Below are 26,672 nucleotides of genomic sequence, written 5' to 3' on the forward strand. Positions count from 1 at the left end.
TAAATGAACATGCACACTATAATAACGTTGAACGTGTGTGGAACCAGTTCCACAGCCGTTCGTAGTTCAGATACCCAAATAATAATTTCTAGTTGAATGAACATATGAGACAAATTGATCAAACACATCATTTTTTTTTGCTGAAGTTTTCTCAAGTTGGAGCTACAGTGCTTTCAGAAAGTATTCACACCACTTGGATATTTCCACATTGTGTTGTGTTACAACGTTTACATTTTGTGGCAGTGATCGGCACACAATACCCCAGGTAGCCTACTGGTTAAGAACATTGGGCCAGTAACTGAAAGATTGCTGGTTCAAATCCCTGAAAAACCTGCTATTATGTCCTTGAGCAAGGCTGTTAACATTCAATAACTTCTCCCCGGGTGCCGATGACATTGATTAAGGCAGCCCCCCGCACCTGTAATAATCAAAGGGGTTGGTTTAAATGCAGAAGACACATTTTTTAATTTATCTAGGCAAGTCAGTTAAGAACAAATTCTTATTACAATGACAGCCTAGGAACAGTGGGTTATGCCTTGTTCAGGGGCAGAACGACAGATCTTTACCTTGTCAGCTCAGGGATTTGATCTAGCAACCTGTCGGTTACTAGTCCAATGCTCTAACCACTAGGCTGCCTGCCGCCCACTAGGCTACCTGCCGTCAGTTATTCAACTGACAAGGCATCCCATTTCCGCATAATGTGAAAGTACAATTATGTTTTTAGACATTTTTACAAATTAATATAAAATGAAAAGCTGAAATGTCTTTAGTCAATTAGTATTCAACTCCTTTGTTATGGCAAGCCTAAATAACAAGTCAGTGTCATGACGTTGCCCTCTTTGGTAGCGAGTACCATCCCTCTCTCTCTGCACCCCCCCCCCACCCCCCTCTCTCACCCCCTACCAACAGGCTCTGTTAGACAGGTCATACATTCCTTGAGGAGTTCTCTCCTCATGGCCAGAGTATAAGAGAGAGTGACTTTTCATAGAGAGAACAAAGGAACTTCTTCCACATCACAGAACATGAGAACTGAACAATATTCATGTTCTGGAGAAGGTATAAACGGTCGGTGAAGTAGCCAGCTACGAACTGGTCCGTTTTGTACAATTTTGTGAAACTCATGAGAGACACTACAGCCACATTACCATAACTCTGTTTATACAAGAGTCTCAGTTGTGAGGCTTGCATCTAATTGTTGTATAAAATGAATGAGTAAAGATGAAACTATTTGTGAAATTCTGTAATGTGATTTTAAACTGTTTAATGAAGGAAACTCCAATTCCCTTTGGAGTTTAAATAAATCATTGGCCCGCCCCACGAGCACAGACATTGATCTGGCGTCATGGGACAGCCCCTTTCTGCTGTTACGAATATAACCTCCACCTATGAAAATCCTCTTCAGACCAAGCTTACCTCAATTACGAGAGGGCTAAGGTTTGAGTAGAGACCAGTACCTCATCACAGAGGGAATTAAGGTTTGAGTAGATTGCTGAATCTTTTAACCATACCACATGGTTAAACTGAGACTATCGATACCGACAGAATAAGAACAAATATTTGATACTAATTACTAGTCTGCAGCTAGGAATTCTGTACCATTGAACGCGAAGACCGACAACCGCCGAAACATCTATTCTACAAGAACATTTCTGAAATGGGACTCTGAAGTATCCATTCCAACCATGAAGACTGGGTTTATGCAGATAACCAACAACTTACGACGTTTGGAATGAGACTAACGTGAGGTAAAGAATAATTCATTAATTAGAAGACTAATTGATCAGATATTAAAATATCTGAAAGTTATATTAGGAAAATTATAACTTTGTAATCTGAATATTTTCCTTGGTTCCCCGACTTCCTAGTTAATTACATTTACATGATTAAGTTAGTTTAATCACGTAATAATAATTACAGAGAATTTATTTGATAAGAATAAGTCTTCAGTTTATTGATGCCAAAGAAACGACATCAGATAATAAGATGCATGGAATCACTCTGTGTGCAATAATGGTGTTTAACATGATTTTTAAATGACTACCCCATCTCTGTACCCCACACATACAATTATCTGTAAGGTCCCTCAGTCAAGCAGTGAATTTCAAGTATAGATTCAACAACAAAGACCAGGGAGGTTTTCCAACGCCTCGCCAATAAGGGCACCTATTAGTAGATGGTTAATTTTTTTTTAAAGCATACAGTACATTGAATATCCCTTAGTCACTTCAAGGTTACAGGTGTCCTTTCTAACTCATTTGAGAGAGAGGAAGGAAACTGCTCAGGGTTTCAGCATGAGGCCAATGGTGATTTTCAACCAGTTAGAGAGTTAACTTCTCTGCGCTACGGATCCCTTTAGTTTCCTAAACAACCGCTGAATTGCAGGGCGCAAAATATTACTAACAATATTTATAATCATGCAATCACAAGTGAAATATACCAAAACACAGCTTAGCTTGTTGTTAATCCACCTATCGTGTCAGATTTTGAAAATATGCTTTGCAGCGAAAGCAATCCAAGCTTTTGTGAGTGTATCAATCAATGCTACAACAGCTAGCCCCAAATTAGCAAGGTCACGAATGTCAGAAAAGCAATAAAATGAATCGCTTACCTTTGATAATCTTCAGATGTTTGCACTCACGAGACTCCCAGTTACACAATAAATGTTATTTTTGTTCAATAAATATTACTTTTATAACAAAAAAACGCCATTTGGGTTGCGCGTTATGTTCAGAAAACCAAAGCCTCGTTCCGTGAGACGAAAATTCCAAAAAGTATCCGTAATGTTCGTAGAAACATGTCAAATGTTTTTTATAATCAATCCTCAGGTTGTTTTTAACAAACATAATTGATAATATTTCAACCGGACCGTAACCTATTCAATAAAAGAGAGAAAGAAAATGGAGAGCTACCCCTCTCGCACGCAGGAACTAATCAGAGGACACCTGACTAGTTTTGAAAAATCTTGCTAATTTTTCAAAATAAAAGCCTGAAACTATGTCTAAAGCCTGGTCACAGCCTGAGGAAGCCATTGGAAAAGGAATCTGGTTGATACCCCTTTAAATGGAAGAAAGACGGGCCAGGAAACACAGATAAAAAATAAAAAAAATCACTTCCGGGTTAGATTTCCTCAGGTTTTCGCCTGCAGAATCAGTTTTGAACACAGTTTTGTTATACTCACAGACAATATTTTGACAGTTTTGGAAACTTTGGAGTGTTTTCTATCCTTTTCTATCTGTAAATTATATGCATATTCTACGATCTGGACCTGAGAAATAGTCAGTTTACCTTGGGAACGTTATTTTAAAAATAAAAATAAATCTGACCCCTAGCGTCAAGAGGTTAAATGTCTGTGATAGGAGAAAACTAAGGATGGATCAACAACATTGTAGTTACTCCACAATACTAACCTAAATGACAGAGTGAAAAGGAGGAAACCTGTACATTTCTTTTTTTAAATACTCCAAAACATGCATCCTGACTGCAACAAGGCACTAAAGTAAAACTGCAAAACATTTGGCAAAGAAATCCTCAATACAAAGCATTATGTTTGGGGAAAATCCAACACAACACATCACTGAGTACCACTCTTCATATTTTCAAGCATGGTGGTGGCTGCATCATGTTATGGGTATGCTTGTCATCGGAAAGGACTAGGGAGTTTTTTGGGATAAAAATACATGAAATAGAGCTAAGCACAGGCAAAGTCCTAGAGGAAAACCTGGCTCATTCTCATTCTGAATTTTTCTTCAACTTTGACATTACAGAGTATTTTATGTAGATCGTTGACCAAAAAATAACAATTAAATCCATTTTCAATCCCACTTTGTAACACAATTTTTTTTGGGAAAAAGGGGTGTGAATACTTTCTGAAGGTACTATAAGTTTGGGTAACACTCAGGTAACATTTGGACTGAAAAGATGAGTAAACAAAAAAAAGGCTTTGGAACCAGTTACTTAATAATACTTAGTTGAAACAATTAGATGCAGGCTGCTGAGGTATTGGAGATGGAAATCAAACTACTTGTTTTCAAATGGAAGTAAGAGTGGGAAATCAGTCCTCACGTTCAGTGGTTAGTTCAGGCTCTGTGTGCCAAAGGTCAAATAGGGGGTGCTTATATTTGTCCTGCTTCACTGCATGTACAAGTGGGTAACCAGTACGTGTGTGAGGTGTGAAATGGAAATGTGTTTTTTTGCATATCCCAACTCCCCCTGAGACACCCTCGGAGAGTGGGGTCATGGTCAGGGATCAGCCATTATTGACCATGACCCTGGGGCCAAGTGCCTTGCTTAAGGGCAGAACGACCAATTTTTTACAACTTGTAATTTCGGAGATTCAAAATAGAAACCTTTTGGTTACTGGCCCAACAGTCCAACGCTCTAACTTCTGCCAATCAATGGAGTATTTTGTTAACTTTGATGTTGATGTTCTTAATGTTAAACCACCAAGCTGTTACAATGTTCAATATTTAACAGTTGTGCATGCATTGTGTGTGTGTGTGTGTGCAGTACTGCTGTGATCCTCATGCACAAGCCTGGTCTGTGCTTCAGTGCTCATTTTGTTGACAGTCTATCACACACACAGCTCTGACAAACAGCTTAAGGCCTTGTGTGTCTTTCACAGCTTCGATCTAAACCCTGCTTGTGAGCGATGAGGTTTAGCCACCCCACTGTGAAAACCACAAAACACCCTCAGATATTTGACTGGACAGCACATAACACAACTCTCCAAAATAAATGGCTTCAAATGACACATCGATAGTTGCTGTCCACATATCTGGCATTTTTTATCTGCCCACACCCAATCATGCTTATTTTTTTTTTTTTATGCTTTTGTTCTTTATGGGGATGTAAGTACTCATAATTACAATTAGATTTCATAGAGGTTGTTTGATTCCAGTTCAAATATGGCATAACTGTGAACTAAATCAAACACTCTAACCATCTGTTGTGGTTGCGGCATGACCGGAGGGCTGCAGACAAATGAATGCATCAAGCCGAAAGCTTTTCGCTGGCTTGAACATCAAGTGACACAGACCCTTTTGACTGCACTGTGAAACCACTTGAACAGTTTGTCCCCGACTTTTATTCTGATAGTCATGTACATGTAAACAGGAAGACAATTGTTTTTCAGTTGCAATCCATTTTGGAAAATGTATGATAAACCCTCAAAAACATTATAGTCTCTTCAGGGTCAACCAAAGGCAGAGAAACTTAAGAGCATCGGATACCCAATATATTGTGAAAGCTCAAGTATGAATGCCCCAGTATGCCACAGAAGTATGGAAATGACTGTCAGTGGAACAGTATAGTCAGTGGAATTGCAAGCAACATAAATGAAGGATCATTATAGAAATAGAATCAGATATAAATCAAATAATTTTGTTTTTAGAAATTACTTCACCCTATTAGTTATTTTTCCTCTCCTGACACAAGGGACAATTTGAAAGAGATCTCTGCATATTGCTCCTGCTTCCTCTATTTGTGATCAAAGAGAGAGCATGAATGACAAGATCGTATGTTTTCAATATGGCAACATGTGAGGATGCCAACAACGAGGATTCCTGCAAATGTTTCTGAGTCATGGAGGTGTACCGTAAGACATAACCACAAACACTCTACCTCACCTCTCGGTCTGTCACCACCACGAGTGAGGGATGCCTGAGCTGTCCCTATCCAGGTGTGCTTTCAATGACCAGTATGATAAGATCTCGATGGGGGTAGAGAGAGAGAGAGACCGAGAGAGACCGAGAGAGACAACAGAAAGAAAGAGAGACAACAGAGAAAGAGACAGAGAAAGACACAGAGAGAAAGACACAGAGAAAACGAAAACAAGAGAGAGATGCACAACCCTAACCATACCCGGAGTCTGTTATCACCCTGGGTGGGCAGGAAGGACCCCAGAGCCAGTAGGAGGAGAGGCCCTCAGGGGCTATAGACACTCTTACAGGTCATCTGTTGTCACTGAGACCCAGTCATGAACTATTCACATATCACATATCAAACGAAACCTGGCCCAGGCTGATAGGGGGAGGCCTGGGGAAGCCCTGGACCTCACAGGGTGATGAGTGAATGAGTCCCAGACCCAAAGAAATAGAGCTGCATATTGGGGTCATCTTGGTGGGAGGGGCATGTCTGCAAGCCACATTATGAAGAGTTTGTCTTTCAATCAATCACATTTATTTATAAAGCCCTTTTTCAGTCACAAAGTGCTATACAGAAACCCAGCCTAAAACCCCAAACAGCAAGCAATGCAGATGTAGAAGCACGTAGAGGAGAGTTTGTCTTTGAAAGAGGCCGGTGAAGCCGACAGAGCTCCATCAGAAGAGGAAGACATAATCTGACTCAATGGCAAACACAAAATAAATCACTGCATACTGTGGGGAAGTTGTTTTTACACAGATGTCTTGAACTGGAAGATCTGCTGTGCAATGCTGCTCCCTGCTGGAGACATGTCCATACCACGTTGAATATCAAAATAGAAGACGGCGACGCAAAGTGCACAATGTGCATTTTTTAATAGGCAACATTTTTTTCTAATGTCAGCAACATTACCGTTGCTTATACACAAACTCAATAAGAACCAATACAAATGCTCCAATCACTAATTAACACAGCATCAAAGTGATGATTTAGTGAATGTGGAATGACTGTTCAGGTTCATCACTCTCCTGATTTACTGTGTTGTCAGACAGCTAGTGCATAATCAGCCTAATTACAGACACTTTTTCTGGGCTGGAACTCGATTCCCCGTGGTGCTGTCGTGTCACCATCAGGCCTGTGATTCTGTGAATTATAGTACAATGGATACACCATAGATAGAACTGGTTTCATCTCTATGGGATGCACATTATGTGAACAACGTACAATGGACACACATTCAGAAGAGACACTCTCTCTCTCTCTCTATTTCTGTAGATGAGTGTACTATGAATTCATGAGTGGCCGCCACCAAAGGTGTGTGTGGATGCATGAAGAACAGAGATGATCACAGAATCCGAGGAGCTCAAACCTGGGCTCACATACAGCTATGCTTACATCTGACAATATCGCACAGTATTGGACTTGTACTGTATGTAGGTGCTTTACATCAGCTTGAATTGGAATACCTTTCATAACCCATGGTGTGTCTTTTTGTAATGGGAGTGGACATGATCCTAGCAGTAATTGCTACAGTCTCATTGTACTGTACATGCTGGGGCCAGAGAGAACGCCACTGTTAAAAAGAGGTCTGACAGTGATTGTGTCTTTGAAGAGGCCTTGGACAGGAAGAACAGACATTAATGCTTTGATACTGGCTGCTTGCCGTGTGTTATGCTGCTTGGACTGCGGGGGCCAGACAGCCAATAGGATGTCCCCTGAATGCTCAATAACACAGCTAATGGTGTGAGTCCTAAGGCAGACAATATACAGAGAGACAAACCTGTCAAGGCCTAGTTCACGTATGCATGGCATACAGAGTGATTTATGACACACCACACACGCCTTGCAATTTATACATCTAACATTGGTGGAAATGCGTTGCACTTGGGTACTTATAGGAAAAGTAGTTGAAGATGGTACAACCTTCACAGAAGTTTGACTGTATGGACTAAAGAACATATCTGTTGCTGTTCAATATCTAAGTGGGCAGGAAAATGTAGAGTTTTACTGGGTAATGGGTAGGACAGGCCTATTAAATGATCAGTTAACAGTTTCAAACATCTCCTAGTGTAAACATGCCTATCATGCATGTAGAGCCCAACTCAGCCCCCTGTTCTGCAATATATGGCTTAGACAACAGATGACAGTATTTATCCATATGAGACCAGACCTGGGAGAGAGGCGACACAGAGACAGTTCTCTCCTAGGAATAGGTTGCAGAACTACAGAAAAAATGTACGGATAAATGGAAAATCCCTTAACAGATTTGTATTACAAACGGCTGTAAAAAAAATGAAAAGCGGTGTAACAAACAAACAAACACCCCCACCATCCCCATCATCTAAATCTAAGCTAGCTTTTCATAAGGGTATATATTACCATTTCCTCAATTGCCAATTTCACATGGTTGCAATATTTCCATGAAAAGCAATTGATGTGTTTGTAGGATTTCACCCCTCTCTTCTTTTCACTCAGTCATGTGCTTCTCCTGTGGAATGCAGCTCAACATCAAAAGACTAATCAGCTTGCAAGCATCAATACAAAAATCTCAGCCGAAAGCTCTACATTCTGTAATGAGTATTTAGACTTCAGGGACACTCATCTGCAACCATGCATACTAGTTAATCACTTTGCTGAGGGATTTACAGTGGGAATAATTAATATTTGATAGACCAAAAACAGCACAAGTGTGAATATTCAATATTACTCATATCACAGTGTGATCAGAGTCTGTTATGAGAGTCAACCGTGGATAATTTGAATGTGAAGTCATCCCAGAAGTAATAGAATTTAGAAGTCATTATAATTCTATGGTCAATCCTCTGACCAGTGTGTAAACCAGACTTTACCTACCATCACAGTTTCCTCTTTCAACAGTATCTAAAAGATAACTGGTCAATGCCTGTAGACCAGTTCAGTTCATCCAACCACAGACGATGATCACATCATTTGGTTCTACAGCACATCTAGGGCATTCCTATTCTGTGCCTCCTATTTATGTATGAAACAGTCATGTCCCATTCTGCTAGAGGGGTAGAGAGGAGCATCAAGAACATACACTGGGAACTTTGTCTTCAAGGCAGGGGCAACAGCATTGGACAGAAACTGAAAAGTGAATATTGTGAATGTAGGCCTACTCATAGAGCCACGATGGAACCCCTGGTTGCAGTGTTCTACTGTAGGCCTATGCCAGAGTAAATTACATTTACTAAAACATGAATTGTAAAGGTGTAATCTGTAATATACCAGCGTGTGAATTTGTTATTTTAACTGGTGAAATACAACTATAGATTTTTTGAAGAATATTGTCTCACTTTATTAGTATGATCCACTAGCGTGGGTTTCCTGACCTTATGTTCCTGACACAAGGGGTATCTAAACATGTTAAATAAATATTGGCAGGGATTAAGACTGCACATTGGATTGTAGGATTGCACCATAGAGGGTTGAAATCTACAGTATTTTAGTCTTGATTGCACTACATTTAGGCAGCTCACAGGTCACATAAAATATTTGGATTAACCATAATCCAATGAGACTGCGTCATTCCTAGTCACATGACAGGTGACAAAAAACGTACTTCCTGTTTCTAGTAAAACATTTCGAGACATGCATATCCACGAAGGTATGATTTGAACGACTTGCCAACAACAAAGTATTATGTCTATTCAACAGATATCTTTATGTTGGTATTTTGAGAAATTGTTGAACGCGTATTGCTTGTAGGAGCGTTCCTATTGAACTTGCAGGATAGTTGTAGTAGGCTGTAGCCACACTAGGTACTCCCAGTCAATACTGGATGCCAAAACCTTGTCTTCTGAGTTGGACTGGCCTATGCTTTCTGTTACCGGTTGGTAGCCAGCTAATAATCAGGAACCAGCATTTGACTTTTGAACAAACACATTAATGCTTAGCCAATAACCACTTTAGTTATTCTGCTCAGCAATTGCCCCTCTGGCTTTCTCGCTCTCTCTATTTATAGTCTAGTTTGGCGATATAGTATTGATCGCTACGTAAGAGTATATGTAGACAGCAGGCATGTACTGTCTGTATGCCTATTTGGCTTTGTAGCTTAGACACATCATGTTATTGGTTTCTGAGCAAGGTGGTGAGCAAGTTCAGACAAGGTGAAGAAACAGATTCAGTAAACAGGGATGCTGTTATATCATCCTTTATTGGTTAAGGCACAGAAGGGCATGGCCTTTACCAGGGATCATCAACTAGCTTCAGCCGCGGGACGATTTTCTTTCTTGCGCTGATGGTCAGGTTGCCAGAACATAATTACAAATAATTTGTATACTGCAGATTGATAGCAAGAAGCACATATAATATTTGCCTAAAACATAATCATATCAAACCTTGCTTACAACTGTATACGATCAGATAAATATCTCTGTTATGGATGGGAATACTTCGGAGCAGATTTCCAATTTTATTTTTTATTTTTTACAGTCTTTTATGTCCAAATAAAACCACCCGCAGGCCAGCCAGTTGGGGAACCCTGGCCTAAACTGTAGCTATCTATGGTTCCTAGGGCTCTAAAATGGCTATTTGCCCTGTTCAAAAGTAGTACACTATATATGGTATATGGTGCCATTTGGGATGTCGCATTAGTAACATTTGCTCTAGCTTTCTTCAAATCAAAGTTTATTGGTCGCGCACACAGATTAGCGGGTGCAGCGAAATTCTTATATTACTTGCTGTTAAAAATGCAGTAAAATGTCAAACAATTAAAATGTAAGGAGAGAAAAAAGACAACGGTGGGGCAAATCTGATTAGCAAGCCAAATAGCCCTGTAGCAGTAATCAAATGCAATCTATACGCATGTACACATTATTTACACAAGATCAACTAAGAATTATATGTACAGCAGTATACATACAGTGCATTCGGAAAGTATTCAGACCCCTTGACTTTTTCCAGTGTTATGTTACAGCCGTCTTCTAAAATTGATTAAATTAATTATTTTCCTCATCAATCTACACACAATACCCCATAATGACAATGCAAAAACATAAAAATAAAAACAGAAATACCTTACTTACATAAGTATTCAGATCCTTTGCTATGCGACTTGAAATTGAGCTCAAGTGCATCCTGTTTCCATTGATCATCTTTGAGATGTTTCTACAACTTGATTGGAATCCACCTTTGGAAAATGTAATTGATTGGACATGATTTGGAAAAGCACACACCTGTAAGGTCCCACAGTTGACAGTGCATATCAGAGCAAAAATCAAGCCATGAGGTCAAAGGAATTGTCCATAGAGCTCTGAGACAGGATTGTGTCGAGGCACAATTCTGGGGAAGGGTAGCAAAACATTTCTGCAGCATTGAAGGTCTCCAAGAACACAGTGGCCTCCATCATTCTTAAATGGAAGAAGTTTGGAACTACCAAGACTCTTCCTAGATTTGGCAACCCGGCCAAACTGAGCAATCGGGGGAGAAGGGCCTTGGTCAGGGAGGTGACCAAGAACCTGATGGTCACTTTGACAGAGCTCTAGAGTTCCTCTGTGGAGATGGTAGAATCTTCCAGAAGGACAACCATTTCTGCAGCACTCCACCAATCAGGCCTTTACGGTAGAGTGAACAGATGGAAGCCACTCCTCAGTAAAAGGCACATGACAGCCCGCTTGGAGTTTGTCAAATGCCACCTAAAGACTCTCAGACCATGAGAAACAAAGTTCTCTGGTCTGATGAAACTAATATTGAACTCTTTGGCCTGAATGCCAAGTGTCACATCTGGAGGAAACCTGGCACCATTCCTACGGTGAAGCATGGTGGTGGCAGCATCATGCTGTGGGGATGTTCTTCAGCGGCAGGGACTGCGACTAGTCAGGATCGAGGGAAAGATGAGTGGAGCAAAGTACAGAGGTGAAGGTTCACCTTCCAACAGGACAGCGACCCTAAGCACATAGCCTAGACAATGCAGGAGTGGCTTCGGAACAAGTCTCTGAATGTCCTTGAGTGGCCTGGCCAGAGCCCGGATTTGAACCAGATCGAACATCTCTGGAGAGACCTGAAAATAGCTGTGCAGTGACACTCCCGATCCAACTTGACAGAGGTTGAGAGGATCTGCATAGAATAATGGGAGAAACTCCTTAAATACAGGCATGCCAAGCTTGTAGCGTCATACCCAAGAAGACTCGAGGCTGTAGTCGCTGGCAAAGGTGTTTCAACAAAGTACTGAGTAAAGGGTCTGAATACTTATGTAAATTTGAAATAATAATTAATAATAATAATAATTAATAGCAAAAATTTCTAAAAACCTTTTTTTGCTTTGTCATTATGGGGTATTGTGTTTAGATTGATGAGAAAAAAAATATTGAATACATTTCAGAATAAGGCTGTAACCTAACAAAATGTGGAAAAAGTCAAGGGGTCTGAATACTTTCTGAAAGCACTGTGTGTGTATATATATATATGAGTAAGCTATGTCAAGAATCCAGTGTATAAATACATATGTCCTGTGTATAAACAGTATAACTAAAATACAGTAGGATAAATAAATATTATGATGTGCTACGTCGGGGATAAAGTATTTAAATAGACAGTGTGAAATGGGAGGTGACCAGTGGTTCAATGTGTGTGTGTGTGTGTGTATGTGCATTTGTTTGTGAGTATGAGGTGTGTGTGTGTATGTGCATTTGTTTGTGAGTATGAGGTGTGTGTTTGTGTATCACCTGGTAGATGGCTAGTGATAGCTGTTCAACAGTCTGATGGCCTGGTAAATAGAAGCAGATTCAGTCTCTCTGTCTTAGCTTTGATGCACCTGTACTGTCTCTGTCTGTCGGACGGTAGCCGAGTGAACAGGTGGATGAGGTCCTTAATGATCTTCTTGGCCTTTACTTTGACTTCGGGTGCCTTAGATGTCCTGGAGGGCAGGCAGCGTGCCCCCGGTAATGCGCTAGACTGCCCGCACTACTCTCTGTAGAGCCATGATGCAGTTGAGGGCGGAGCAGTTGCCCTACCAGGTGGTGATGCGGCCCAACAGAATGCTCTCAATGGTGCATCTGTAGAAGTCTTTGAGAGTCTTTGGGGGCCATGCCGAATTTCTTCAGCCACCACGATGTCGGTGTGCCGAGACCATTTCAGGTCCTCAGTGATGTGCACGCCGAGGAACTTGAAGCGTTTGAGCCTATCCAATCTTCTCGTATTGCCTCTGTCTTTGCTTCTCCAGTGTTCATATGAAAAATGAAGTCCCCATGGATCCCATGCTGCCTAGGTCTACTGTTGTTGTTTGACGTGTGCAATGCCTTGAATGGTGACAAAAGGCCGAATTTTGTCCTGATGATGGTCGATGACTTGGGGATTGGAGACTTGGGCTGCTATAGGAACACTACCTTGCGGTAAGTTACAGTGATATAAACTGCAACAGGCCTTTTTTATGTTCTTTCCCATGTTTCTAAGCATGTCTTTCCTGCATTACATATACTTCTCATTCGTAGTTGTGATTCCAAACAAAAATGTACATCCTCGGAAGACAACGATTCTATTATATTCCTTTTATTCTGACTTCTAATTCTCGCTGTGCTCTGTGCTCACCTTTTTAAAACACGACTAAAACGCCTCCTTCCAGATGATGAGCCCAGCTGGGTGGTAATGTGCTGTGTCGTTGTGTCTGCAGGACCCCCAACATCGACATGCTGGCTCAGGAGGGGGTGAGGCTGACGCAGCACATCGCTGCTGCCCCCCTCTGTACGCCCAGCAGGGCAGCCTTCCTGACGGGCCGATACCCAATACGATCTGGTGAGGCGAGTCGTAAACAACAAATCAAATGTTATATGTCACATGCGGCGAACGGGTGTAGACTTTACTGTGAAATAGTAAAAATAGTAACACAATAGTGATAAAATATACTACTACAACAACAGCAAGAGCTCAACGTGTAGCCTATCCTCCTGGGGTTTGACACAAAGCTTTGCCTAGTACTATAATTTGATCACTCAACAGATCACTAGCTAGTATTGATAGGCCTAACTAGTATTATGTGGTGTTAGGGATGCATTAGTTAGGCTAAGTGGAGAGAACAGTTCATAGAACAGGATAAATAGCATGTTCACCACAATGCAGCAGGGTGAATACTACATCATCATTCCACTGTATAATTTTATACTTTGTTACTCTGTCCGCTTTGTGATTGGATATCCGTTTTTGTACAGGTATGGCCGGCCTTGGACGGTTAGGGGTTTATATCATCTCTGCTGCATCTGGCGGTCTTCCCAGTGAAGAAGTCACCTTTGCCAAGGTGGCCAAACAACAGGGCTATGAGACTGCTCTCATAGGTGAGCCAAAGTCCTCTCCTTTGTTACTATGTAAAGCGTCTTTAGGTCCATGAAAAACTCTACCTATAACCCATTTATTATCGTCCATGAGTATGTATCAATACTTCTCAATTTGGGAATAGGGAACACGCAGAAGCAGTGACAGTTCATTTGATTGGTTGCAGCAATGTGTCTGTTTTGTTTGAATGTCTTTAAAATTCTGACTGTATAGCAATAGCTACATGATTGATTTGATTTGAACAGTATAATAGGTTTCATACTCGTATTGGCTTCTCAATGGTTGCCCAGACAACAGCCTACAGCACATTTACATGTGAGTTGACATTTCAAGGTCTTGTTCTTTGATGTGCAATATGCCTCACGGGCTTTTCAGTAACCCAAGTTGACATATTATTAAATGTAATAATTGGCTTCATCTGGCTTTTTTTCTCCACTGTTGAAAACACTTTATGTGTTGTCTTCCAAGGTCGTTGTTCTTTGAAGACGCCTTAAGTTGCCAGTCTATATGGTCCGTCACCTGGCCCCTTCTCTCCACTGTAGGAAAATGGCACCTTGGTCTTAACTGTGAGAGGAACGACGACTTCTGTCACCACCCCAGTGCGCACGGCTTCGACCACTTCTACGGTATAACCCTGACCAACCTACGTGACTGTCAGCCCGGCCACGGCTCCGTCTTTACCAATGTCCAAGCACACATACCCTTCAAGGTGATGTACAGTGTACAATACATGTTTATGACGTACACTATTTTGGTTTAACCTTTTAAATTGTTGGGTGCGTGTATAGAGAATCTTTCTGCTCCATCCTGAATTGCTTGCTGTTTGGGGTTTTAAGCTAGATTTCTGTAATAGCACTTTGTGACATCTGCTGATGTAAAAAGGGCTTTCTAATTACATTAGATTTGTCTACAGTTTACTACAGTTTACAATAGTCAGCACCTCTACAGCCATTTTGGGGTGTGCTTCAGCTCGTGCTTTTTACTACAGTGTTGCGTTGAGTATTTAAACTTTTATTTATGTGTCCTGGTGTAGCATGCGGTCCCGGATCTGTTTATGCTCTTGCCAACTCCATTGCTGTCATTGTCAAGCCAAACAAAGTGATAAGGAGTTGGCATGATGGCATAAACGGACTGGTAATCAGACTAGTTTTAATGTTTGTTGTGTGTAGTTTGTTTGGCCTTTTAGCTATAAAGAAACTTGTCCCTCGGGGATATAGGATAGTAAAGATTCTCAACTCTACCCTATAAGACCCTGGGAGTGGGTGTGGCTACCGTGACCCTCCTGCATGCGAGGGGTGTGGTCACCGTGCGGAGGAAGTTGGTGCTGAGCGTGGTGGCGTTGGTGGGCGCGGCGGCGGCCATCTTTGGCACATTCGTCGCCACGTTCCCCTACTTCAACTGCTTCTTGATGAGGAACCGGGAAGTGGTGGAGCAGCCGTATGTCTCGGAGAACCTGACCCAGAGAATGACAGATGAAGCGGTGGACTTTTTAGAAAGGTGTGTGTTGCGTTTTTTCTCGTTATATTTCCCCTACTACGTGATAGATTGAGACAGAATAGAAGCCAAATCAAGTGTTTGTGTGTGTTTGATTATTGATGTTAGTTTGTGTCTTGCGTGTGGGAAGAAACTCTGAAGGGCATGTAAGGAAAGTGTGTGTAAAGGGTTGGTGACCTAGGTGACTGTCTGTCTGTCTGTTTGCATTGTTGTCGTACAATAATTTTCTTCCATTTACACTGTGTGTGTTGACTATTTTGACAGGAACTCTGCACTACCCTTCCTGTTGTTCTTCTCCTTCATCCAAGTGCACACGGCCATGTTTGCATCGCCAGCCTTCCGGGGGACCAGTCAGCACGGTATCTATGGAGACGCCGTCCACGAAGTAGACTGGAGTGTGGGTAAGACTTAATATTTACTTTATATTGCTGTATGGCCTTCTTTTTTTATGTCCAATAAGTTATACGGTTGGAAGATTTGAAATGTGCACACTAATTATATTTGAAAGGTTGGAAGATTTGATTGACTTTTACCTAAACTAAAGAAACATCCTCTCACTGTCAACTGTGTTTATTTGCAGCAAACTTAACGTGTGAATATTTGTATGACCATAACAAGATTCAACAACTGAGACATGAACTCAACAAGTTCCACAGACATGTGACTAACAGAAATTGAATAATATGTCCCTGAACAAAGGGGGGGGGGGTCAAAATCAAAAGTAACAGTCAGTATCTGGTTTGGCCACCAGCTGCATCAAGTACTGCAGTGCATCTCCTCCTCATGGACTGCACCAGATTTGCCAGTTCTTGCTGTGAGATGTTACCCCACTCTTCTATCAAGGCACCTGCAAGTTCCGGGACATTTCTGGGGGGGGGGGATGGCCCTAGCCCTCACCCTCCGATCCAACAGGTCCCAGACGTGCTCAATGGGATTGAGATCCGGGCTCTTCACTGGCCATGGCAGAACACTGACATTCCTGTCTTGCAGGAAATCACGCACAGAACAAGCAGTATGGCTGGTGGCATTGTCATGCTGGAGGGTCATGTCAGGATGAAACTGTAGTGAAGGGTACCACATGAGGGAGGAGGATGTCTTCCCTGTAACGCACAGCGTTGAGATTACCTGTGGGGGGGGGGGGGGGGGGGGGGGGGGTGGCCCTAGCCCTCACCCTCCGATCCAACAGGTCCCAGACGTGCTCAATGGGATTGAGATCCGGGCTCTTCACTGGCCATGGCAGAACACTGACATTCCTGTCTTGCAGGAAATCACGCACAGAACAAGCAGTATGGCTGGTGGCATTGTCATGCTGGAGGGTCATGTCAGGATGAAACTGTAGTGAAGGGTACCACATGAGGGAGGAGGATGTCTTCCCTGTAACGCACAGCGTTGAGATTACCTGCAATGACAACAAGCTCAGTCCGATGATGCTGTGACACACCGCCCCTGACCACAACGGACCCTCCACCTCCAAATCGATCCCGCTCCAGAGTACAGGCCTCGGTACGCGAATCCGACCATCACCCCTGGTGAGACAAAACCGTGACTCGTCAGTGAAGAGCACTTTTTGCCAGTCCTGTCTGGTCCAGCGATGGTGGGTTTGTGCCCATAGGCGACGTTGCTACTGGTGATGTGTGGTGAGGACCTGCCTTACAACAGGCCTACAAGCCCTCGATCCAGCCTCTCTCAGCCTATTGCGGACATTCTGAGCACTGATGGAGGGATTGTGCGTTCCCGGTGTAACTCGGGCAGTTGTTGTTGCCATCCTGTACCTGTCCCCCAGGTGTGATGTTCAGCTGTACCGATCCTGTGCAGGTGTTGTTACACGTGGTCTGCTACTGCGAGAACTATCAACTGTCCGTCCTGTCTCCCTGTAGCGCTGTCTTAGGCGTCTCACAGTACGGACATTGCAATTTATTGCCCTGGCCTCATCTGCAGTCCTCATGCCTCCTTGCAGCATGCCTAAGGCATGTTCACGCAGATGAGCAGGGACCCTGGGCATCTTTCTTTTGGTGATTTCAGAGTCAGTAGAAAGGCATCTTTAGTGTCCTAAGTTTTCATAACTGTGACCTTAATTGCCTACCGTCTGTAAGCTGTTCGTGTCTTAACGACCGTTCCACAGGTGCATGTTCATTAATTGTTTATGGTTCATTGAACAAGCATGGGAAATAGGGTTTAAACCCTTTATAATGAAGATCTGTGAAGTTATTTGGATTTTTACTAATTATCTTTGAAAGACAGGGTCCTGAAAAAGGTACGTTTCTTTTTTTGCTGAGTTTATTATGTCCTGTTTCATAACATCTGTTCGTAGGTCAGCTCATGCAGACTCTGGACCGGTTGAACCTGAGGGAGAACACACTGGTTTACCTGACCTCAGACCAGGGGGCGCACCTTGAGGAGATCTCAGTCCGGGGGGAGGTTCACAGAGGCTGGAACGGGATATACAAAGGTACGGTCTGTTACAGCTTCAGAAGAACAGGTCAACAGAGGCCGAACAGCCAGATGTCGAGCACTTTTTTTTTGTTAATTGGTTACATTTTTTTTTTAATAGGAGTAAAAATACTCAACCTAGAAGTGCATGTGCAGAGAGGGTTTAGCTTGCATCTGCAGTGGTTTAGTAGGGTATATTAACAGGAACGTAAATGGGAGGTCAGAGCCAGTCAATGTATAGAATAAAATAATAGATCACTAGATAAATAGCTCAGATTATCTAAATGCATTAGAGACGAGACGTTTCCATGAAAGGTTCTGGTAAGCCTTATATTTCGGGTCGAGTGATAAAGGACTTCCCCCTATTCTCAGTCCTCACAAAGTGCTTCGATCTGTCTCTGAGCAGCCGGGAAATCCACCAACTGGGAGGGGGGGATCCGAGTTCCAGGACTGCTCCGTTGGACTGGGATGTTACCTGCAGGGAAAGACATCGATGAACCCACCAGCAACATGGACATCTTCCCTACTGTGGTGAATCTAGCCGGAGGGACGGCACTGGGGGACAGGTGAGTGCTGTGAAAATGCTGAGGTCTGAGGGGTTTTGTTTGTTCATTGACTTCTATTGCTATGGGTAAGCCCGAAGCACTAGGTAGGTTTTCTAGCAGCCTCGTCTGTCAGTCAAAACTACAGCGTTTGGAATCTAGGTCACCATAGAAATGATATGCACTCTGTGCTCTGAATCACCCCCTAACTAGAGACATTATATTCACAATAGGTGTCACAAGGGACCTGCTAGAAAAAAAAGCTTGGCTAATGAAAAAGCTCTCAAAGCGGATCAGGCTGATCTAAACCTTTGATCAAAGGTTTTCATGGGCCTTTGAGGTCTCGCTGCCTACGCAAAGGATCATTCATACAGCGTGCTCCATTTCTGTGTCTCAGAGATAATGTTTTGTTTGTGTGTGTCTTCTCTTCCTAGAGTGATAGACGGTCATGACCTCATGCCCCTGCTGCAGGGGAAAGTTGAGAGATCAAAGCACGAGTTCCTCTTCCATTACTGTAACGCCTACCTCAACGCTGTCAGGTGGCAGCCTCCCAACAGTAAGTCCACATTTCCAATGTAATAGTTTTAAGAATGCAATTGAATTACTGTAGCAGTGCTGCTAATTATGATTTGAGTAATAGTTCCAATGGTTTTTGTAAGCAAGTTAACTTGAAACGTGAACTACTGTGGTGGTTGTAATTCATTGTAAATCTTTTAAGGTTATTCAATATGGAAGATGTTCTTTTTCACTCCGGACTTCTACCCCGAGAACGGGACAGCCTGCATGCATACCCATGCCTGTTTCTGCACCGCATCCTACGTGACCTACCACGACCCCCCTTTGCTCTTTGACCTCTCCCGCGACCCCTCGGAGACCACGCCCCTGACCCCAGACACGGAACCTGCCTTCCACTCGGTCCTGGAGGAGATCCGGGCTGCGGTGGCTCTCCATAAGGAGTCCATCACCCCCGTTCCGGACCAGCTCACCCCGGGACATGTCCTATGGAAGCCCTGGCTGCAGCCCTGCTGCTCCTCCCTGTCCCAGCTCTGCAGGTGTGAGAGAGATGGTGGGAGACGGGGTCACCGGGGCACTGCGGCGGCAGAGGCAGACTCTCCACAGGACCAGCACATCATTGCTTAACACTGCGGGGAGGGTAACGTAGGAACCTAGAACCAATCTTTTAGTATGTATGTAAACAATCTGTGACAAGAGACAAATGGCAGGGAAAATAACCCCATTTAAAAAATTTATTTCACCTTTATTTAACCAGGTAGGCCATTTGAGAACAAGTTCTCATTTACAACTGTGACCTGGCATTTTAACTGGGCTTGTGGGTAGAAGTGTAGAAGTGACCTGGATCTACTTTACGTGTGTGTGTGACCTCACTGGGTGATCTGTAATAACAGACATTTTAGTATTTGGCCTCTCAGGAACACATCCAGTAAATTGCGTTGCCTACGCTTGCTCCCTGAGGGGTTTATGCAGATGCTGCTATTTGGACTAAAATGTATTTTAAAGCACTTTTTGACAAATGTATTTGTAAAAAAATAAAAAGGAAAAAAAAGAGCGCAATATGAATCAAATGTGATTGTTGAGGCCAGTCCTCATATATAAAGTAAAGAGTATATATAGATGAGAAACCTATAGCACATTGTACAGGAGAGGAGAGCAACTCGATGCACTGATTAGCACAAGGTCCACCTCAAGTTGGAGCATTTCTGGTCTTATTCTCCGGGGCACTACAATAACCCTGTGTTACCCTTGTAGGGTACCGATGGACATTTAATCACTGTTCATCATTTAGACTCTACAGGGATCTCTGTAAAAGGCATCTGCACATCCAAGAAGCAATGAAACTGAGTGGACAACCAACATGAAAAGACATGGTTGTATTAACAAATAGAGCTGTATTAAGATGTTCAGTAGAGCTGCCGTGTCTAATGCCAGCAGTCAGTACAGAGTCAGCCAGAGTCCCTGAGTCACACACGGCTCATCCCCCTGTGTCCACAGCCAGCAGTAAATCTTCATCACCCAGACTAGCTTTAAGCTTAGCTCTTCATTTGATCTCAGATTTCAGTGACATTTAGTTAATATGTATCTTATTCTCCCTTTAACTCCTATATCCAGCAGTCTATTTGTCACAGACTACCATTAGCAAATCTCTGAATATGAAGGAGTGCTCTCTCCCCTGTTTAGTCATTTATATGATGGATGCTGAATGCTGATTAATTTTTGCTCGTTCCCACACACCCACTATGCGTTGCATTTTATACCATGTGTTATTTTGTTACCACGTGTTAATTTGTTTCAACACATTTTTCTAATGTAAATGAATAATAATGATCTGATTTGTGTGGGGTACCAGCTACAACAGCACTACTGTTGCTACCAATAACTACCAGCACCAACTACAGAACTACAGCCACGATCACTAGAACTGAGATTGATATTCTACTTGACTGGTATTCTGACAATGTGTATAAATCTAATTATTTTCCTCCATCCGTGGCCCTGTGATCACAGTGGCTGATCATTATTGGATCCGTCCACAACAGAGTTTGGCAGTGATAGAAGCCAGCTGTTTATCTCGTCTTTCACTCGGGTCTGCGTCCCAAATGGCACTCTATTCCCCACATAGTGCACCACTTTTGACCAGTGGCCAGGGCTCTGGTCAAAAGTAGTGCACTATTTAGAGTGCCATTTGGGATGCAACCCCCGTGTGTTGGCTTGGCCACTGGTCCATCACATCCAGCCCAGCCTCTCTGCCCCCGGACGCCAGAGAAGTGGAGCGCAGCACAGCGTTGCATGGACAGGCCTGCCAATGCACATGTGCACCTCAGAGATAGTGCACTAAATAGAGAATAGGGTGCCATATCTTAGACCTGGGCCCATACAGTTGAAGTCGGAAGTTTACATACACTTAGGTTGGAGTCATTAAAACTCGTTTATCAACCACTCCACAAATTTCTTGTTAACAAACTATAGTTTTGGCAAGTCGGTTAGGACATCTACTTTGTGCATGACACACGTAATTTTTCCAACTGTTGTTTACAGACGGATTATTTCACTTATAATTCACTGTATCACAATTCCAGTGGGTCAGAAGTTTACATACACTAAGTTGACTGTGCCTTTAAACAGCTTGGAAAATTCCAGAAAATGATGTCATGGCTTTAGAAGCTTCTGATAGGCTAATTGACATCATTTGAGTCAATTGGAGTACCTGTGGATGTATTTCAAGGCCTACCTTCAAACTCAGTATCTCTTTGCTTGACAGAAATCAGCCAAGACCTCAGAAAAAACAATGTAGACCTTCACAAGTCTGGTTCATCTTTGGGAGCAATTTCTAAACACCTGACGGAACCACGTTCATCTGTACAAACAATAGTACGCAAGTATATACACCATGGGACCACGCAGCCATCATACCGCTCAGGAAGGAGATGCGTTCTGTCTCCTAGAGATGAATGTACTTTGGTGTGAAAAGTGCAAATCAATCCCAGAACAACAGCAAAGGACCTTGTAAAGATGCTGGAGGAAACGGGTACAAAATTATCTATATCCACAGTAAAACAAGTCCTATATCGACATAACCTAAAAGGCCATTCAGCAAGGAAGAAGCCACTGCTCCAAAACCGCCATTAAAAAAGCCAGACTACGGTTTGCAACTGCACATGGCGACAAAGATCGTACTTTTTGGAGAAATATCCTCTGGTCTGATGAAGCAAAAATAGAACTGTTTGGCCATAATGACCATCGTTATGTTTGGAGGAAAAAGGGGGAGGCTTGCAAGCCGAAGAACACCATCCCAACCGTGAAGCATGGGGTTGGCAGCATCATGTTGTGGGGGTGCTTTGCTGCAGAAGGGACTGGTGCACTTCACAAAATAGATGGCATCATGAGGAAGGAAAATTATGTGGATATATTGAAGTAACATCTCAAGACATCAGTCAGGAAGTTAAAGCTTGGTCGTGAATGGGTCTTCCAAATGGACAATGACCCCAAGCATACTTCCAAAGTTGTGGCAAAATGGTATAAGGACAACAAAGTCAAGGTATTGGAGTGACCATCACAAAGCCGACCTCAATCCTATACAAAATTTGTGGGCAGAACTGAAAAAGCGTGTGCGAGCAAGAAGGTCTACAAACCTGACTCAGTTACACCAGCTCTGTCAGGAGGATTTGGCCAAAATTCACCCAACTTATTGTGGAAAGCTACCCGAAACGTTTGACCCAAGTTAAACAATTTAAAGGCAATGCTACCAAATACTAATTGAGTGTATGTACGCTTCTGACCCACTGGGAATGTGATGAAATAAATAAAAGCTGAAATAAATAGTTTTCTCTATTATTCTGACATTTCACATTCTTAAATTAAAGTGGTGATCCTAACTGACAAGGGGGAGGATGTTATTCTTGAACTGAATGTTTGTGTCACCTAGTGCAATACTTACCCCACTCAGGCTTATTTGAATGGTACAAGTGCAACAGCAATGTCTAGTAGGACATCTGATGATCATATTGCTTACTTGGCTTTTTCAAATGAATGTAGCTGCCGGACTTCAGGACCTCTCACCGTCGAGGGATTACGACATAAATGCAAGGGTTGCAATCATAATGCACAGCCTTTATCCAATAAACTGCACACACACGTAACTGTTTCCAAGTGTGTACTTTTTAGACAGAGGAGAACATACTGCAGTGGAATAATGAAATGTGCAGATGCGTCTTTTAGTTGGGACGTTCCCTGTAGAATAGCCCCTCTGGTCTTCTAGTGTTATTTAGAGTTTTCCTCAGAGAGAGGATATTAAACCAGAAGCCAGGGAATCTATGTCCCCAGGTGTTAATTACAACTGTGGACAAAAATTTGGCTCATTATTAGCAACAGCAGGGAGGCTGGATAGCGGTAGGAAAACACCATGGTTACGTCACTTTAGTGTGTGGATGGTAAATCCTGTTTACTTACAGGACTGTGTGGCCTAGTTGGTGAGGTACAACTGATGTGCAATTCATTTGACACATTGATTGTGATACAACAGACATTTCTATGATATCACAAAAATGTTTACATAGTCATTGTGTGGTTTCTGATCAAGCTAAATCTCAGCTTTGCTGTACAGATCTGCACTTTGCCCTGATGCTGATGAGTGTGCAGTGCGAAACATTTATTTCATTTATGCTTTTATCAGTCACATTGGGTAAGTAGTTATGATAATTCAGCCTTGTGTTAATAGATACAGATATGGTTCTTTGTTTTGGGGTTAGATTATTTCAGCAATTGCTACTAGATTTGAAGGCAGTGAGTCATTTAAACAGCACATTTTGCCTTGGTATCCTCAGAAGATCCGGAAGGAGGTGTGTGTAGTGTGTGTGTGAGTTCAACCACTGGGGAAAAAATTATCTTGAACACAGTGCACGTCGATACCCTAGGACCTGGAGGAAATTAAATGGTTCCTCAGAAGGAGAGAAGAACGTGCAGAGTTCAAACAACCATTTCTATGGTAACATCAAAGGGGTACTCCATCCTTGTCCTGGAGGAGCTGAAGGACCTCCGCTAGGTTAGCGTGACTCCACTGCCCGTTATATTATGTACTTCTGTGAAGTGCCTTGCTGATTTCCCCACCGCCTGCCACTGCTGGCTCAGGGGTAATGGATCACTGCTGGAAATTGGTGAGGCGTGTTCAAAGACTGATTTTCCTCAAGGAAGTCCATCAAGCCCAGTTACCTCACATGGGAGATATAGTTACATGCTGATATTCCAACGTCTCCTCAGATTATAGAGTTGTTATTACTGTTGATTGTATGGGCTACAGTGGATTTGCAGTGAATGTGCAAAGAGCAAATGATACATTTTACTTACATTGTTGCATTTTTTTTTTAACAATCTATCACAAAATCGAAAGTAATGTGAATGCACCACATTTAAAAGTAGTAAAAACACTAAAAACAAAAAAATGCTCAATTGAAATACAACCCTACTAGATCCAGTTTTCTTTCTTCAGAAACATCACTGCATCGTCACGACCCTCTTTACAATACTGGTTCATCCTTTCCTCTAAAGGAGGGAATAAGGACTGGTTTTACCTGATGATGTTCTCCTTGGACAACTGAGGGATAAAAACCACACAAAACATTAACAAAAATGTCTGCAAAATCAAACCAATTTAAATACTGCTAAATAACTGTGTTCAGGCAGCCACTAAATTACAGTTCTGCATAATGCAAAATGATGTGCAAAACCATTCACTGAATGCAATACACACACACACACACACTTGTCTATGTGTACTGTCTGTATCCCTGTGAACATGTAATAACCATTACGTCCATGTTGGCCAGTTTGAGGGGGAGGTTCATGAGCCCTCTGTGTTTTGGTCAGATATCTTGGGGACCTGCGAAGGGGGAGACTGTGATGGTACTTCCCTCTGGCAGGTTGGGGAGACTATCTGTGAAGCATGTTACAATTTGTTTATAACTGAAAATCAATAAACTAACAAAAAGTAACAGTAAGCTCGTAATGGATAACATCCATGGGTTGAGTTTGAGATGCAGTTCAATTTATTACCTGTCCTTGCCATTCCACCGGTTTGATTCCTGCATAGACAGGCACAAAACTATTGGCCAAGAGTGCCTTAAATTAAAAGAAGCAAAGGCTAGGTCAGACCAAATCCTAAAATATGTAGTGAAAGAGATTTTGAAATGTTCCATGACCCACGCATATTGCAAGATATGAATTGCTCAGTCACTTGACTGGCTAAAACACAGAACTGACCCAGGGTATCAGGGGAAAACAATGGCCATGCTCCTCATAAACATTTACGACAACATTTTGTGTTAAAGCCAAGGTTTATAGTAAGATACAGTAATATAATCTGCTCAGGCTTGTGGCAGGCTACCTTTATGAGGTCCTCCCTGGAGGCTAAGCTGGATAGGATGGTGTTCTTGCCACTTTTTGAATGCGTTATAGAGATGTGAAGGCGATTGCCTGTGGGCATCGCCAGGCAGAAACTCCTCGATGTCCTCCCTGGGGAGAACAAAGGGACAGATGCTTTTTTGTCATGTTTTTAATCATTAATTTAACAAAACTGTACGGCTCTATAATAAAGCATGCACTTATTACACAATCTGTTGGCTGTGTAATGCGTGCACTTAATGAAGACACAAATGCAACCATTGTTCAGTTCTATAGCCTTAGGTTTAATTTACTCCCACACATGAATAGCTCCATTTATTATAAAGAAGGTGTTACAAAATATATATTTTTTTACATAACACTCAGTTATCTAGGTGTTAAAGAAATACAGAGTGTACAAAACATTAAGAGCACTTATTCTCGTTCAACCCAACCAACTGGCTCTCTGTGTTTCTGCCTGTCTATGTGTGCATATGCATCTGAATATGACTGTTCTATACACTGAGTATACAACACAATAAGAACACCTGCTCTTTCCATGACACAAGACTGGCCAGGTGAATCCAGGTGAAAGCTAGGATCCCTTATTATGAAGGTGTTCCTAATCTTGGTATATTCAGTGTGTAGCTCTCTCCGAGTTAGTGACTACCTGAGGGTAAGCATGAAGTTATATCCAGGAGTCACAGCTCCAAGCCTCTGGCATCTTTGGCAAATCTGAAGGTAAATTCTTTGACAATGGATAATGACCAAATATATCAACCAGCAGTAGGCCTAAACACAACAAAAATGTACAAGGAATAGAATAATAGGATAATGATGATGAAGACCTTACTATCTTACCTGTAGTTTGTCTGGAGCAGTGACCATCACCGCAGCCACCAGAGCTCCAGCACATGCCCTGAGAGAGCCCAGCACTTTGTCTCCATGTCTCAGTATGGCTCCACATGCGCCCAGGTGGTATATACCCAGGAATCCACACGCAGCAAAAGAAAGGTTCACCACTGGCACTGTCATCTCTATAAAGAGAACCTAGATAACATTATTTATTGAATAAACGATGAGGTTAATTGACAAACATATCTACTGTAACTTCGCCAGTGAAATATTGTGTAAAAGCCTAATCAAATCCATATTAGCACAGTGGAATTTTGGAGCTAGATAAACCTGACTAGTAGTAGGCTAGGCTAAACAACATAGCTAGGCTTATTCACTCATTACAGAGGCAGTCGAACTAATACTGTAAACTACAACAAGTAAGTCCCTGCACGTTAATAACAAGCTTAGCATTCAAGGTTAATCTACACATACATTAAAAAAGCTTCCTTACTGTTTATGGTGGCATTACGGTTTTTAGAAATAATTGCAGTAAAC

At 42.3% G+C, this 26,672-nt stretch overlaps 1 protein-coding gene and 1 pseudogene across 1 annotated transcript; one reads left to right on the forward strand and one right to left on the reverse strand.

Moving 5' to 3' along the window:
• The first annotated feature begins 9,186 nt into the window (after positions 1-9,186).
• sts (steroid sulfatase (microsomal), isozyme S) lies at positions 9,187-19,961 on the forward strand. The gene is made up of 11 exons (XM_071387424.1): positions 9,187-9,265; positions 12,821-12,989; positions 13,268-13,389; positions 13,803-13,925; positions 14,466-14,632; positions 15,173-15,420; positions 15,682-15,818; positions 17,729-17,866; positions 18,254-18,413; positions 18,824-18,945; positions 19,108-19,961. The coding sequence occupies exons 2-11, from the start codon at positions 12,835-12,837 to the stop codon at positions 19,527-19,529; spliced, it is 1,794 nt and encodes a 597-aa protein (XP_071243525.1). The 5' UTR covers positions 9,187-9,265; positions 12,821-12,834; the 3' UTR covers positions 19,530-19,961.
• Positions 19,962-24,366: 4,405 nt separating this feature from the next.
• On the reverse strand, positions 24,367-26,315 carry LOC139566494 (patatin-like phospholipase domain-containing protein 4; annotated as a pseudogene).
• Between the last annotated feature and the right edge of the window lie 357 nt (positions 26,316-26,672).

The sequence above is a fragment of the Salvelinus alpinus genome, chromosome 38 (genome assembly GCF_045679555.1).
Source record: "Salvelinus alpinus chromosome 38, SLU_Salpinus.1, whole genome shotgun sequence".
NCBI classification, from domain to species: domain Eukaryota; kingdom Metazoa; phylum Chordata; class Actinopteri; order Salmoniformes; family Salmonidae; genus Salvelinus; species Salvelinus alpinus.